Source organism: Strix aluco, chromosome 9 (assembly GCF_031877795.1).
Source record: "Strix aluco isolate bStrAlu1 chromosome 9, bStrAlu1.hap1, whole genome shotgun sequence".
NCBI lineage: Eukaryota > Metazoa > Chordata > Aves > Strigiformes > Strigidae > Strix > Strix aluco.
Genome location: NC_133939.1, coordinates 14,323,113 through 14,338,505, shown reverse-complemented (window position 1 = coordinate 14,338,505; position 15,393 = coordinate 14,323,113). Strand labels below are relative to the sequence as shown.

The 15,393-nt window shown below is 38.2% G+C and overlaps 2 protein-coding genes across 9 annotated transcripts in view; both read left to right on the top strand.

The window, feature by feature from the left end:
* ATR (ATR checkpoint kinase) overlaps positions 1–10,222 on the top strand; it is a 42,388-nt gene extending 32,166 nt beyond the window's left edge. The window contains exons 36-47 of one of the 3 annotated variants that reach the window (XM_074833817.1): positions 599–741; positions 1,162–1,259; positions 2,248–2,480; positions 3,244–3,378; positions 3,961–4,161; positions 4,476–4,619; positions 5,345–5,495; positions 6,349–6,505; positions 6,637–6,790; positions 7,720–7,871; positions 8,110–8,215; positions 9,578–10,222. In XM_074833817.1, coding sequence (XP_074689918.1) covers positions 599–741; positions 1,162–1,259; positions 2,248–2,480; positions 3,244–3,378; positions 3,961–4,161; positions 4,476–4,619; positions 5,345–5,495; positions 6,349–6,505; positions 6,637–6,790; positions 7,720–7,871; positions 8,110–8,215; positions 9,578–9,751 — 1,848 coding nt within the window. In that variant the 3' untranslated portion in view covers positions 9,752–10,222. Of the gene's footprint in view, positions 1–598; positions 742–1,161; positions 1,260–2,247; positions 2,514–3,243; positions 3,379–3,960; positions 4,162–4,475; positions 4,620–5,344; positions 5,496–6,348; positions 6,506–6,636; positions 6,791–7,719; positions 7,872–8,109; positions 8,216–9,577 lie in introns of those variants that run through there. The other 2 variants (XR_012624290.1, XM_074833818.1) reach the window with 2 other exon arrangements.
* A 1,248-nt stretch (positions 10,223–11,470) lies between these two features.
* XRN1 (5'-3' exoribonuclease 1) overlaps positions 11,471–15,393 on the top strand; it is a 37,812-nt gene continuing 33,889 nt past the window's right edge. For all 6 annotated transcript variants that reach the window (XM_074833802.1, XM_074833805.1, XM_074833804.1 and 3 more), the window contains exons 1-2: positions 11,471–11,602; positions 14,600–14,832. In XM_074833802.1, coding sequence (XP_074689903.1) covers positions 11,528–11,602; positions 14,600–14,832 — 308 coding nt within the window. In that variant the 5' untranslated portion in view covers positions 11,471–11,527. The remainder of the gene's footprint in view (positions 11,603–14,599; positions 14,833–15,393) is intronic.

Below are 15,393 nucleotides of genomic sequence, written 5' to 3'. Positions count from 1 at the left end.
TCTCTACTGTCTAAATATTGGCACTGTAAACAAGCCAGTGTTATTAGAGAATGGACGTGCCACTTGCCAAGTTATTTTTCTAATATATATCACACAATTATTTTTCTTTAATATCATTATTTAGAAGGAAAACAGAAGTGTGAAAAACATAGAATCATTTAGGCTGGAAAGGACCTTTAAAGATCATCAAGTCCAACTGTTAACATCCTGCTGTTTCACTTTTCAAAAATCTAAAAGAAACCCAGTATTGAGTTTATCAGAATCGGGAACTTGATTGTAATATTTTTAATGGAACTATAATCTTGCCTAGTTGAGGAAATCCATATAATCCTGTCTTGAATTATCTTGCTGTGTCCAAAATCGAAAGATATTTTAAAAACAGGCTTCTAGTTTGTACATGAATTTATCTTGGGACAAAATTATAATTTTTTGGAGTTACAAAGTTACAATTAATTCTTTTTTTGCATGTACTTTGCACAACTGTAACTAATAAAAAATTCTTGCTTCTTGAGATTCTTTTTATTTATTATTGTTTTAATTTTTATTTTAAATTCAGCATCTTCTCAAAAGTAATTACCTCTCTTTGATTTTGTTGCAGGATGTTACAATTTTCTTGCCAGAATGGGAAGATGGACATTTTTATCTTGCTAAATACTATGATAAATTAATGCCGATGGTAACTGACAATAAGATGGAAAAACAAGGAGATCTGATTAGATACATAGTTCATCATTTTGGGAGGTTAGACCCTAGGGGAACTTTGCTTAGTTTCTGTAGAAGGATGACTATTATACTGAAAAAACATTTTATAGGAATATATTGTCTTTCTACAATTCAGACTCAATGAAATTTTTATGCAGTGTTGTAAAACAAAATACTGCATGCTTTCTTTTTGGTTTCATACCTAATTAATTTTTCTTCTGCCTTCTGACTAAGCAATTGACTGTTTTGTGTAAGACAGTTAATTATTTCATTTGCAGTTTTGATTAATAAAAACAAAACCCTTGTATATTAGTAAGCTTTTAGTTGTTGCAGATACATTAAAATGCTGAGCAGAAATTTCTAAAGTCCAGAATGGAATGTGAAACAATTATGTATTAAAACATTACAAATTTTATATCCTTATCACTAACATGCTGTGATTTAAACATGTAATCATAGGTCTCTACAGTATGGAAACCAGTTCATCTATCAGTCAATGCCAAGAATGCTATCTTTATGGCTGGACTTTGGAGCAAAAGCGTATGAATGTGATAAAGGTAGAACATTTTTTCTCAGTACATACTTCCTGTGTCATACTTCTGAATATATGATTGAAAGAGCAGTGAAGTACACTTACAGTTCTTTGTTCAGACTTATTGCCTGAGTTTATACGGAAACGAGAAAGTACTATTATTCTTTTAAATTACAGGATGCTAATATGCAGGGGAGTATTCATTATTTTAATTACACTCTCCTGAACTTTTTTTAAAAATAAATAATGAGATAGCATTGTTCCTCAGGTAACTTAAATTGATAAACAGATTTAGGGAAAATCCTTGTATGTCACCTGTCACCTCTTTTAAGTTGCCTCATGAGCGATGAGTATTGAGTTTGTATACACTTGCTACAGTAAAGTGTTAGGCCTTGGGGCTTTTTTCCAATTTGCCTTGGTTCCAGTTGCTGAAGGAATTTTACTGAAATTCAAATTGGGTGTGGGGAACCTGTAGGCAATATCAAGGCATTTGAAACTACTACCACAGATGCATGTTGGGTGGAAGATTTTTGTACAAATGAAAATTGCAAACATGCTGGGTCCGCAGGGGCAGAGATATGCACATATGTGCTAATTTCATCCCTTGGAAAGACTTTCTTCGTTTCCTCTCCACTAAAGAACGTTGGAATCCTTTTACCGGGGAAATACATGGAGTGTTTTTGGTTTGTTCTATGCCATTGGATTACTTGAGAGGAATAAGAGATATTTTATTTTAAGAGTACACAGAGAGCTTTTCTGATATTGTCTGTTCCATGTTCCTGTTGTCTGTGATTGTTTATTTCCTGTTATTCTGGTTAGTTAAATAGCATATGTATGAAGTCATTGTATGCTGTGTTAAAATGAACTTTACAGTAGGAGCTTTTCCTTTTTCTTGAGTTTCTTTGGCTTATGAAAAATTACCAACAAAATATGTTTCTGTAGTCTTGTTTTAAATTACTTTACATTTCAGATGGGAAAAAAGAAACATAATCTTGTCCTCTTGTGTTTTTCAGCTAGTCGTTCAGAACGTGTTCAAATGAAAAATGATTTAGCTAAAATAAATAAGGTGATTACAGAGCACACAAATCACCTGGCACCTTACCAGTTTCTGACAGCTTTTTCTCAGTTAATCTCCCGAATCTGCCATTCTCATGATGAAGTCTTCGCAGTTCTGATGGTGATTGTTGCTAAAGTGTTTTTAGCCTATCCACAACAAGCAATGTGGATGATGACTGCTGTGTCCAAGGTACCTTGATGAGTATAACTGCACCTTTATTAGGTTTGTAAAACTGTTTTCATCAGAGAGGAGTGTGAATATAACATATTTTACTTTAAGGTGACAAGAAGTAATTGAGAGTTTCAGTTGCTGTGATACTGTTGTAGAACAGGGTATCAGTGCTATCACTGCAAAAGATTTTATTGTAGTCTAAAGTTAAGATATTGCAGTTTAAGTGTTCCAAATTAGAATGCTAACGTGCATCCTGACTTGTATGATGTATTAGGAAAGGAAATTTGAATAACATATTACAGATGAATTGGGTAGTTATGGACAACAGATTTTGTTGGGTTTAGTAATTGTAATAGTACTTGCAGTTTTATAGTCAAATAATCAGCCCTGTGCCATGGTTAAAATGAGAGAGATATACCACTTAGTCTTACTTACCTGGTAGTAAGGTCACTCCAATGCAAATTGGAAAGCGTGGTGCATACTATTTCTTTAAGGCTGGTGAAATACCAGGGTACACTGGCATATTCTTGAATATTGTTGTGGGACTCCCAAGAATTGTTTCAGAAAGTAATAACCCCCCCACAAAAACATACCCCCGCACTGTACCAATTCAGTACTTGTTCAGGTACCAAGTTTCAGTTGGAGAACATCCTTCTCCAGATATTACATATGACAAGCAGTAAGTAGAGAAAACAATATATTCATTACTATGGGGTTTTTTTAGGATTCTTTACTTGATTTGACTGTTGTCTAATAAATTTTAACTTTCCTCTGTTTACAGTCCTCTTACCCTATGCGTGTCAACAGATGTAAGGAAATTCTAAACAAAGCTATTCACATGAAGGAATCTTTAGGAAAATTTATTGGAGATGCAACACGCCTTACAGATAAGCTATTAGAACTATGCAACAAACCGGTACTTACAAAATGAAACAACTTAATGCATGTAATAGGATTATTCAGAAATGTTATATAAAAGCTTCTGATAGCTTTCATTAGCCAATTCATTACTGCAATTTAACAGAAACTACACTGACTTGTAAAAGATTTTTTTTTTCCCCTAATAAATTATTTTTTTTTTAAATTAGGAAATAGTTCTAAATTGAGCACATTGTAAAACATTTCAGTACATAATGGTATATTTCACAGTAGCTGGGCTTTTTACATTGTTTTATGCTTTCATGTGTGATTCTTGCCCAGTAACTTTCACACAGTTTCACTATAAAAATAAGATGGTTCTGTTTTCGTGAACAAATGAACTCAATAATAAAGATAAAACCAAATAAATTATTTCATTATTCTGTATTGACATTGAGTGAAAAATACATGTGCCATAAATGCTGGATATATTTGACCACTCCCATTTAATCTGAAATGTAATTTGCCATTTTTCTTGTTTCCCTAAGCATTTATTATTCAATTCTGTTCATTAGTTAATGTGAAATAGCAGTAATATTTTAAGTACTTATTGTTAACTTTTGAACAACTTTTTTTCAAGGTTGATGGAAACAGCTCAACATTGAGCATGAATATTCATTTCAAAACACTTAAGAGATTAGTAGAAGAGCACACATTTAGTGAAATTCTCATTCCCTTACAATCTGTAATGATACCAACTCTTCCTTCAATCCCTGGTACACATGCTAACCATGACCCTTTTCCTGGCTGCTGGGCATACATTGCAGGCTTTGATGATACGGTAAGCATCTAGTTGGCACCTCATTTTAAACTTCATGTTAAACAACTGTAGCTGCAAATACATCTTAGTTCCCTAGAAACAGAGCAGTGAGTAGGAAATGTCATAATTATTTTGTGGAAACTGAGTGGCTTCTGTCATAACACCCTGAGACAGATATGGCCTCTTGGTACTTAGATAATATTTTGGCCTGAGGTTGATATGCTGTAGCACCATGGAAGTGCTAACGTGATTGTTGCAGTGGTTTATTACACTTAGAGACTTTATTTTGTATAATCTCATACAGGTGTTAATAAAGACTTTAATTTTTTCTTTAGGTGGAAATTCTTGCCTCACTTCAAAAACCAAAAAAGATCACCTTAAAAGGTTCAGATGGGAAATCTTACATTATGATGTGTAAGCCAAAAGATGACCTAAGAAAAGACTGTCGGCTCATGGAATTCAACTCCCTTATTAATAAGGTTTGATGAGTTAGACAATCAGAGGCATTATACTTGCTGATCAGAATGAAATGCTGAACTATCGTAACCAAAAAACCCAACTTGCCTTGAGATAAAGCTTACTGGAAGGAAAGTGTTGCAAAATACTTTATTTCAGTGGAAATCAATAGCAATTAATACTGTATAACTTCTCATGGACTTGTGAAAATGATAACAGAATAAACATTTTGCCAAAACAATTGCTTATTCCAACAAAAATATACAGGAAAGGTTATTTACAGTAAATAAACAACAGCAAACTTTCTGCTGTCATGCTTCATATTTCTTATTCAGGATTTTCTAATATTTTTAATGAGAAATAGCTAAATTCATCTTTTCATACTAAAAGTGTTGCCATACTTGTTATTTTAGTTATATTTTGCTTCTCGACAATATGCTTAAGGTTAAGGTACTGTGTTTTTCATGAGGTTAAATGAAATGATAGCATCTCTGGAACACTAGAACACTTATTTCAAATACTGTTTTTAAGGGGTTTAAGCCATGTACAAGTTATGCAGTTTGATCTCTTTTTTAATTGACTTTGGAGAACAGATGAGCACTTTTCTTGCATTTGACCTACTGCAGTGAAGCTTAGAATTTTAACTTCTAGATCGTGTGATTGGAAAATAGATAGAACGGTTAACGTTATTGATACATTTTCATCCTATCTATGTTATCTGTTAATCTTGTTTTTCTATTGTGAATAGTGCTTAAGAAAAGATGCAGAGTCACGTAGGCGAGAACTCCATATTCGAACCTACGCAGTTATTCCATTAAATGATGAATGTGGCATAATTGAATGGGTGAACAATACTGCTGGTTTAAGAAATATCCTGATAAAACTTTATAAGGAGAAAGGTAAAGAAATGTATTAGACCGTAGTGATATTTTTATTTTTGTAAAGGGCTTGTATCTTAATTATTAATGAAACATACAGCAAGAATCGGACTAAATTCTAGGAAGATGCAGTCATGTGTATTTTTAGCTATCTGCAATATCTTATTATTCGTATGTGCAGTAGACTTTTAAATGGGAGAGAATTGGTGCTTGCAATAACTAAGTTGGCTGTGAGAACTGATAACACAGTCATCTTAATGCATACTTTATACAATGCTGTAAATCATTTCAGCAGCAGTGCCAGCAGCATGGGAATGTATGTGCAGCATTGAATGATGGGAAAGACTGGATGTTTTCTTTAGATTTGATCTGTTGTTTTTAATTTGTTAATTTGTGTGAGATAATTAAGATAATTTATAATTGAATCAAGGTTGAGGGTCCAGCAACTTTCCAGGGAAAAGACCAGATTTCTTTTGAATTTCTTGTTAATAAAGAAACTTTCTGGTCAGTGCAACAAAATTGGGGGGGGAAATTTCACACATTATCTGTACATATGCAGACATCTCAGCTGAGTATAATGAACAGCTTTGTGAGGGTGGGGGTGGTTTTGTGTACATGTGTACCCCCACTCCACCCCATGGTGATTGGTAAAACTGATGTCTTGTTTGCCAGGTCTTCCCTTTCAGTTAACATTATGATTTTTTTAATTTACTTTCCACTACCCTGGCACCAACATGTTCTATGGGTTATTTTCCATTTGATCATTTATTTCAACTTCATGGAGACATTTGTCTTCTCTAAAATACTATATTGTAATAGTACCTATAAGGCTTGTTATTGGAGCGTTTGGTCTAATTGAGGAGGTCTATTACAGGTATCTATATGACTGGAAAAGAATTGCGTCAGCATATGCTTCCAAAGTCAGCACCTTTGTCTGAAAAGCTGAAAATGTTCAAAGAAGTCCTTCTGCCTCGTCATCCTCCTCTCTTTCATGAATGGTTTCTTAGAACATTTCCTGATCCTACTTCATGGTGAGTGACTGGGATTGGGCTTGCTCAAGAATATTTACTTTGTGTATTTCACTAAACATTAATGATACTACTGAGTAAAGACAGATAACACGAGGAAGTGACTTGGACATATCTAATTCTTATTTCCGCAGGTACAACAGTAGGTCAGCCTATTGTCGTTCCGTTGCAGTTATGTCAATGGTAGGTTACATACTTGGTCTAGGAGACCGTCATGGTGAAAACATCCTGTTTGATTCTTTGACTGGTGAATGTGTGCATGTGGATTTCAACTGCCTTTTCAATAAGGTGAGAAATGCCACTTGCTGAACTTGCTCTTTATTTTACATGCATGTAAGTTATAAACTTCTACTGTCTTGGGTTTTTTTTCACTTTTTTTACTTTAGCATGCCTGTTGTGTTATCTCTCTCACTTTATTTCTTATTTATACCCAACAGTCTGGGATATGTAGAGTGCGTGATTGTTCTGTATACTGCAATAATGCAAGCCAGCTTTTTGATTTAGCCAATATCAGATGAGTTGATGTGGATACACTGAAATAGCCCCAATTTTGGAGTGTTTGTATTTTGTGATTCTCTCCACTATCACCCTCCAAACAAATCTGTAATTGCTACATTCAGAATTTTGCTGCTGTGAAGAGTTTCTTTGCTTTTATCACACAAATGCAGCACAAAAATTCTAACAGTTCTGTAAAAATAAACAGCAGAAATCATGGCCAGAGTGGGATTTGGAGTTTTGGTGTTTCTCCTGAAAGATGCTTTTGGTGTGGAACACTGTCTCCTTTTTAATTCAGATAACAAGATAGGGAGATTGTTTGTTAATTTCTCCTGCTTCCTTTTCAGGAAGCCTAAATTGTCCTACATAACTGTTAATTACAAAAATAATTCTTTTTAAGCTAACTTGCTTATTATAACAGAAAAGTTAGCATTCTGCATGAGTCTGCAGAACAGCAATATATATTTAGAACAAAATTTTATACCCTGTATTAGTGTATTAAAACAGGGAAAAAGAGGATATTTTGGACATTGGTATCCTTTATTCATTATAATTTCCCTTTAACAGCTGAAAAGGGCTGTGATCTGAGCACACATCTCTTGTCAGCTAGGAAATTGTCACTGACAAAGATGGGTAAAAAGCAAAAAACAACGTAAATGTTACCCTTTATTTAAATAATGCTTAAAATGCTTAGGGCATACCCTTTATTTATTAATGTAAAGGGAGAAACTTTTGAAGTTCCGGAAATCGTTCCCTTTCGTCTCACTCACAACATGGTTAATGGAATGGGTCCAATGGGAACAGAAGGTCTCTTCCGAAGAGCTTGTGAAGTCACAATGAGGCTTATGCGTGATCAAAGGGAGCCTCTAATGAGGTATGGCAACTGTTTTGCTACAAACTCTGAAAAAGCTGTCTGTAGTCTAAACATTTGAAACAGTACCTGCTGGTGAATATGCGGGTTCCAGCATATGCCTATCATGCAGCTCAGTCTTACTATAATATATAAACCAGTATAAATATTCAGCACTATCTGTAGGCACCTGTTAGTGTTCTTGTTTTGAAAATTAAATGTATTATATGTATCATTCTTTTTTTATTTGTAATTTATTTAGTGTCTTAAAGACTTTTCTCCATGATCCTCTTGTGGAATGGAGTAAACCTGTTAAAGGGAACACAAAAGCACAGGTGAACGAAACTGGAGAAGTTGTCAATGAAAAGGTTAGTTTAAAACAAGTGTAGCATAAGGTATTCAAATGTCAAATGTCCATTATGGTTGCCAGTTATATTTTCTAATTGAAACCTTAACTGACTTGTTTTCTTCTTTCATTTAAAAATTCCCCTGGTTGTTTCTTCCTGATTAATCTCTGTGTTCATAAAGAGTCCATGAAGAGACTATTGATAGAAAATGTAATTTATCTACTAAAGAACCAACCAAATACAGCCCATAATTCTCTATTAGTGTTACTAAATCAAGGACAACATCAACAGAAGTGATAGAGTAGGTGAGGCTCTTGCTACCCCTCACTCTGACTGTTCCACAGTCCTCCAGATTTAAATCTGGAGTCCTTTCCACGTGTATTTGTGTGCCTTTCATGAGTGGATGTTTAGTATTGAAAAAATATGTGCGTTGTTACATTGCAAGAAATACTTGGTTAAAATTAAGATTTCATATGTACTGTTTCTTTTGTAGCTGCTGATAAATACTATATTGTTCATCCAAAATATAGCTTGCACCACCTGTAATATTTATTCTCTTTTCCTCTTTGCAAAAAATCTGATTTGTCTCTTTTTGCTTTAAAAGGAACGTTTAGTGAAAATAAGTATGTGTAATAGCAGATAAAACCTAGGGAGCACTGATAAACACAACAACTAAGATGAGGACAAACTACAGTACTGAAGCTGTATTACAACAAGAAACTTGAGCACAGAAAATCTCCTGGTCCTCAAATAATTACTAACCAGGCTGTGTCTACATAACATTTCTTTTAGTTACAAGACCACCCACATAGCTGTATATGTGAACTGTTTTTTCTGGATGGGTGCCAATGTTATGCTTGAGCTTTAAAAGAAAATGTGTGAATATAATTGATATGAACTAGCTACTCTTGTGGGCCTCAGAACAGCTCATTTTGAGTTGCTCAGCACAACCTGTTACTAGACTTCTTCATTTTCAGTTGTTCATAATTTTAGCCTAAATTTTCAAGACTAGGTAACTTCTTTAATTTTATCCAGAACTCCAAGAAAAAAGCTGGGAAAATTTTGCATTTATTTGAAAGCAATTGTATGAAATAAAGCATTCTAACTTTTTCAAGTACATTTGCATAGCTTGTTCAGTCTTCTCTGATAAATTTTTATCTGTAAAAATGTAAGGCAACAGTTAACTTGAGCAATAATCTATCCATTTTAAAGAATGATTTTAACACGTGAGTATCCTTTACTTTCAGAGTAGCTAGTGCAGATGTTTGGGTTTTGTATTAAATTAGCATACAGATTTGAAACACATCCTAAAAAATACTTATTTATTTTAAGAAGTGGAAGTTCATGGATAGTAGCAATATTCTTTTTTTTCTATGTTTCCAGGCCAAAACCCATGTCCTTGATATAGAACAACGGCTGCAAGGTGTCATTAAGACTAGAAACAGAATAAAAGGATTACCCTTATCTATTGAAGGACATGTTCATTACCTTATTCAAGAAGCAAGTGATGACAACCTCCTCTGCCAGATGTATATGGGCTGGGCGCCATATATGTGACATTTTTTCATGTTGGAATGATACCATCTGCAAGTGATGTAGCTGTAATATTCTTGAGAAGGTATTAATCAGTGATAACTGGTCACTTCTGTTGATTTCTGATTGTAAGCAGCAGAACAGTCTTATAATCAACCTGAAATCTATGTAAAATATACAAAACACTTGCAAGTACATTATGAATATACTTGCTGATGTGTAAGGTGTTATGACTTATGTTTTGTATACATACAGAAGATGGTACATAGGAACTGCTTACAAATTAGACTGTGCAAGTCTCAACAAGTTTCTTACTCTGGATGAAAAATTTTCATTGTTGAAAGAATGCACTCTAACTTTTATATATACTTATATATAAAATATATAAGTATATACAACATACTTATTGTATATTTTTGTAAAGATTTTTCTCATTCAGCTTACTTGCAGATTAGAAAATGACATTAAAGTTTTTATACCTTGATATGATATAAAGTGGCTCTTTCAACTTTTTCTACTCCTAGTTCAGAAGGGCTTTCTAAAAATAATTAGTATTTTTTTTCAGCAGTAGACCTTGAATTTTGGTTTCCTTTGGCTTTCTGTATGGCCTGGCCATGACTAGAAAAGTATTTGGGATCTTAAATCTTACCATTAAGAAACTGGTGAAGTATGACAATGTTCTGTAAGTGTTTCCTTAGCCCTTGCCCCCTGTGCTAAGAAACCCTGGTGAAGGAAATGACACAAAGCTGTGTTAGAGGGACCTGGCAGTATGGCTGTAACACCAGTGCAGGGTATGCCATCTGTGGCTGCAATGTACAACACATTCAGGCTCCTGAGTGTTTTGGACAGGCGGTCTCTTCCCTCCCTTGGAAAAGTGTGGCCACAGTGAATGTTTTTCAGACGATTTCAGAAAAAGTGTTTCGACATGGATGAGTAGAAATTAAATATCTTTAGACGGCTTATACTAACTTGGAGTAATGCTTGCTTCTCTAGGCCTCCAAACTGGAGGGCAAGGACTGGAGAGACCAAAATTAAACTCTTCTTACCTTACACCAAAATATGAGAATTTTTGTACAGTGTTTTTGTTTCTGCTGACAGACCAAGCATGCCCTTAGTTTTTGATCACAGTGCTGTGGCATAAGACTCAAGTTTTAGTTCAGCTGAACTCCAGACACTTCAGAGACTAAATTTAAATAATGGGTTTACAACTGGTTATGGTGGTTTCATTTCTCTGGGGAACTAGTGGGTCATCTTCTAAAAGTGTTGACGCTGTCTCATAGATCTGAAGGTTTTTGGACCCTACTGTTATCTTTTCTGTTGTGGTGTGTGAGTGCTGGGGCTCTGTTATCTTTCACAGGCTCTATCGTTCTGTGGTAGAACGAAGAGAACCTCCCTGGGAGTTGGTGTCCCAGGTACCCCGCAGGGAGTAGCCGCGACCTGCTCCCCCCAGCAGGCCGGGCCTCAGCGCAGGGGCCTCAGGCGGGCAGGGGAAGGGGCGAGGGCCGATGCTTCACACGTTCACTGTTACCGGCGGGGGAGGAAGCGCCCGGGCCGCGGGTCACGCCTGAGAGCGAGGGCGCTGCTAAGGGGAGGGGGGGAGGGAGGAATCCGGCCCCCGCCGCGCCGCGCCGCGCCGCTCTGTCCGTCGCGGCGCGCTCTATGGTCGGCGCGGGGCGCTCTGCGCGGCGCTCTATGGCGCGGGCGGCCCGGCTGTCAGTACCGCGCGCCGGAAGGAGGCGGGGCGCGGCCCGGGCTTGTTTAGGTCCGGCGGGGCTGTGAGGGCGGCGGGGAGCGGTGGCCATGGGGGTCCCCAAGTTCTACCGGTGGATCTCGGAGCGGTACCCGTGCCTCAGCCAGGTGCTGAAGGAGCATCAGGTGAGTGGGGAGGGGGGTGCCGCTGCCTGCCAAGGGCCCGTCGCCGCTCGGTGCCGGGGCGGAGGAGGGAGGGCTCCTGACTGACCCCTCGGCGGGGCGAGGGAGCGGCCCTGGTCCCCGGCCGGGCCTTCCCGCCCCGGGCTTGCGGGGCTGAGGCCGGGTCGGTGCAGGGCGGGCGGTTGCGCCCTACGGCCGCGCCTCGGCGAGACCCGCGACTCGAAGCGGCCGAAATTCGGGGGCTGGAGGCGTGCGGTCGGTGGGAAGCGGGCGAGGCTTTTAGGGGCCCCCTGAAAGCCTGGCTGGCCGACCCGAGGTTCCCGCTGGCGCCCAGCGGAGCCGGCAGCCTTCTGCCGCAGGGCAGCGGCGCAGATATTTGCCCTCTCGTTACGTGCAAGTAATGTTTGCGGGAGAAGCCGCCCCGAAACCGCGCTGCTCCTCGAGGGGATGCCCAGCCCGGCCGGCTCCCCGCAGCGCGGCCGTGCCCGACTCCCTACGGCCGCGTTCGCTCCTTTCGCTTTTGTTTCCACGGCGGCCGCGCTCCTCCCCAGCCCGTCTGAAACTCCACCGGGCACCGGGCGGCCTCCGCCCCCTCGGGCCGCGGAAGGTCGGAGTTTCCTCGTTACTGGGCTCCGAACGGTGACTGTTGGTGACGGCGGGTGGCACAGTCATGACGAGGGACAGGTTTTACAGCTCAGCTGCGATTCCTTGTTGTTGCATGCGTTGGACAGCTTGTATTAGTAACAAAAATGAGAAGCATGTTAAAGCCTGAAAAAGGAAAGCTGCAAATAATACCTTTACAGTCAGGCAAAAAAAGCCTTATTTTCAGAGAAATCATGTTTGGTATCTGTTAGACACAAGCTCTTAACTTTTCATTATAATTTTCAACTGATGTTATGAATGTGGTTTTATAGTCTGAATATGGATGTTCTGAGATGAACTGGGTGATGACTGAAGGCATGTTTGAGTGTTAATACATTTTTCTTAATGTTTTAAAAGGTTAAGTAGCTGTTGTATCAAGGTGTCTAAGGTGCCTTGCTCAAGTGATTCCAAACCTGAATGTCTGACTCTTTCTTCTAATTTCAAAGCAGTTTTCAAAGCATATGGCTTTGCTTATGATTTGTTGGATTTCACTGTAGTGCCCTGCACTATCTGTGTAGCAAGGCGGCAGCAGTGTGTGCTGGCTTCTGCTGTTTTGTTAAACGCCTGGGCTGCTCACTGAAGTTGGTGGCAGCTTTAAACTTCTGGTGAAGAACCGTGAACTGTGGCAAGCTGAGGGGTCAGCATGTGACTGCTCTAACCAGGGGGATAGCAGCAGGGGGTAGTACCCGTGGTGCTTTCTGAAAGAGGCTGTTAGAGCTCTTAAGATAAACAGAAAGCACAACCCTTAAGTATGCTAATGTCATTCTCTAGTTAGCCTTTCTAAAGCCTAGATTATGGTGTTACCTTATGTGGAATACTTACTCTGTGTAAAAGAGAAAAGAAAATGTCTAGATTGTTACATGTAATATTAAGCTTCAACAGTAGCATGTACCCCCGTTCTTCTTTTTCTTTGCCAGACCACTTGAATATACAGACATGTACTAGCATCTAGATTAGGATTTTTTTTGCTATTACAGAAAAAACTACTGGGAATTAAAGGCAATTCCTATGTAAAACACATCATTATTTTTAAATCCTATTATAGCTGTGCTTCTTAAAAGGTCATCTGTTTTCCATATATACAGTGCTTCCATATAAAAGCTTTAGTTTTCATCTCTTTAGAATGCTGCTGGTGCAAGGCCCCCCTCTGTTCTTATCTGAAAGTGGTGCCTGTGTGGATGATGTGATGTTTGAGCATGGTGAGAGCAGTTGGGTTACTGAATTTAACTACTGAGGATCATTATGCACAACAGAAGTCTAGTTATTGCAGGTGACTGGAGATCCTTCCCGATCCTGCCTCTTGTTTCTCTCTACATCATTCCTCTTTCTGAATCAGAGTTATGTTTCTCTTACATCTGGATGATAAATACAAGTCCAGCAACATGCCTTTCAAAATTATGCAAAGATATGTCAGCAGCAGTACTGCAGAAAATCACGAAAAGTTAGCTTTGCCTTTTTCCAGTTGTAATGACAGGAGAATTTTTATAAACAGTCAAATTGGTGGATTAAAGAATAGATTTTTTTTTTTATTGTAAATTTTTCTTGTGCATGTTTGGTGGGTTTTGGTAACAAAAAGGTAGATAATGTCCCCTTTGCTTCATACATTTAACAGTGTGCTCTATATGTTGCTTGTGTACATTCAGGGGAGGGTTTTTTCCTTTGAAAGAAAGTTGGACTGCTACAGATAAGGCTGTTAGAAGAACAGAGAACTAGACAGAAAAAAACATGTTTGGAAAATGTGGGAAAGAAATTGATGTCATCATTGATAACTCTACTGCTTTTGGTGGTAATTGGCACTCTCTCAACTCACAGGTGCCTCTCAGCATAGCTGACGAGGCAGCATGCAGTGGTCATGGTAGCAACTGGTTAACAGGGGGAGAGCCCTAAAGCTTCTGAAGCTGGCTTTGGTTTTGAAATACTGTTGGAAACTGTATAGTCAGTTTTGTAGGTTTTATTGTTTATAGTGTGGTTATGCTAGATTGAATCAGTGAAATATGTGGGTTATTAAAAAAAGGGAAATTATCTCTTCCTGAAAAGTATGATTTTTATTTGCTTTTCCCTTATACAATATAGAAGATTGGCCAAGCACATAGGACAGAAGTCCTGAGGTACCAGAAACAGTCAGGATAGGATAGGAACCTGTTCAGCTGACTTTGTTCACTGGGGAGATCATAATAACAGATCGCAAGTGCAGACAAACCCGTAACCAGTCAAGATATTCTTAGCCCATTGGCATGCAGTAGGTTCCAGGGAGGTCTTCCCACCTCAGCTCCTTTCCGGTTACTCTCAGCCATGCCTTGGGCAGTGTTTGCATTGCTTCAGCTGTCACCAAATGGGTATTAACTGTGGCTTTTGTAGATTCCAGAATTTGACAACTTATACCTGGACATGAATGGCATTATACATCAGTGTTCACATCCAAATGATGATGATGTTCACTTCAGAATCTCAGAAGATAAGATTTTTGCTGATATTTTTCACTATTTGGAAGTACTGTTTCGCATTATTAAGCCAAGGAAGGTTTTCTTCATGGCAGTTGATGGAGTAGCTCCAAGAGCAAAAATGAATCAGCAGCGTGGGAGACGTTTTAGGTGAGAATATTTGTTCTTGCTCTGTCTTTAAGATAGTAAATACTTTAAAAAAACCCATTTACTTAAATGTATACCATGAAAAGTAAAATATGAGTGGTTGTGCCCTTGACAGTAGCTTTAATTTTTAGCTAAATGAGGGTAACTACCTGTAAAATGTTAATACTTAAAATCAGGATTCCAAAAAGAAAAGTGTGCTTGTTACTTAGGTTTTTCACTGTGTATGTGGGAGTTGAGGGTGGGGGGAGCTTTTTTCCTATGAAATATTCTGTGGAAAACTGTAGTGGAGCTCTTAGAGATGTCTCAAATGGCTTCATAACTTGTGAGAGTGGTATTTGTGAACGTTAATTCTAGATACGCCATTTTGGTAATTATAATGGAACGTTCTTTGACAGTCATAGAAGAAACAAGGTTTTTAATAAAACTCTGGTTTCGTGTTGGTACCAGTTAACAACCTAGCTCAAATACAGAACTGCAAGTAGATTTCACAGTGTTAAGAATTATATTAATGTTTTGGGAGATGTGAAAGTGTCTTTGAAGGTTGCTGTGAGGAAAGAAAGCCGG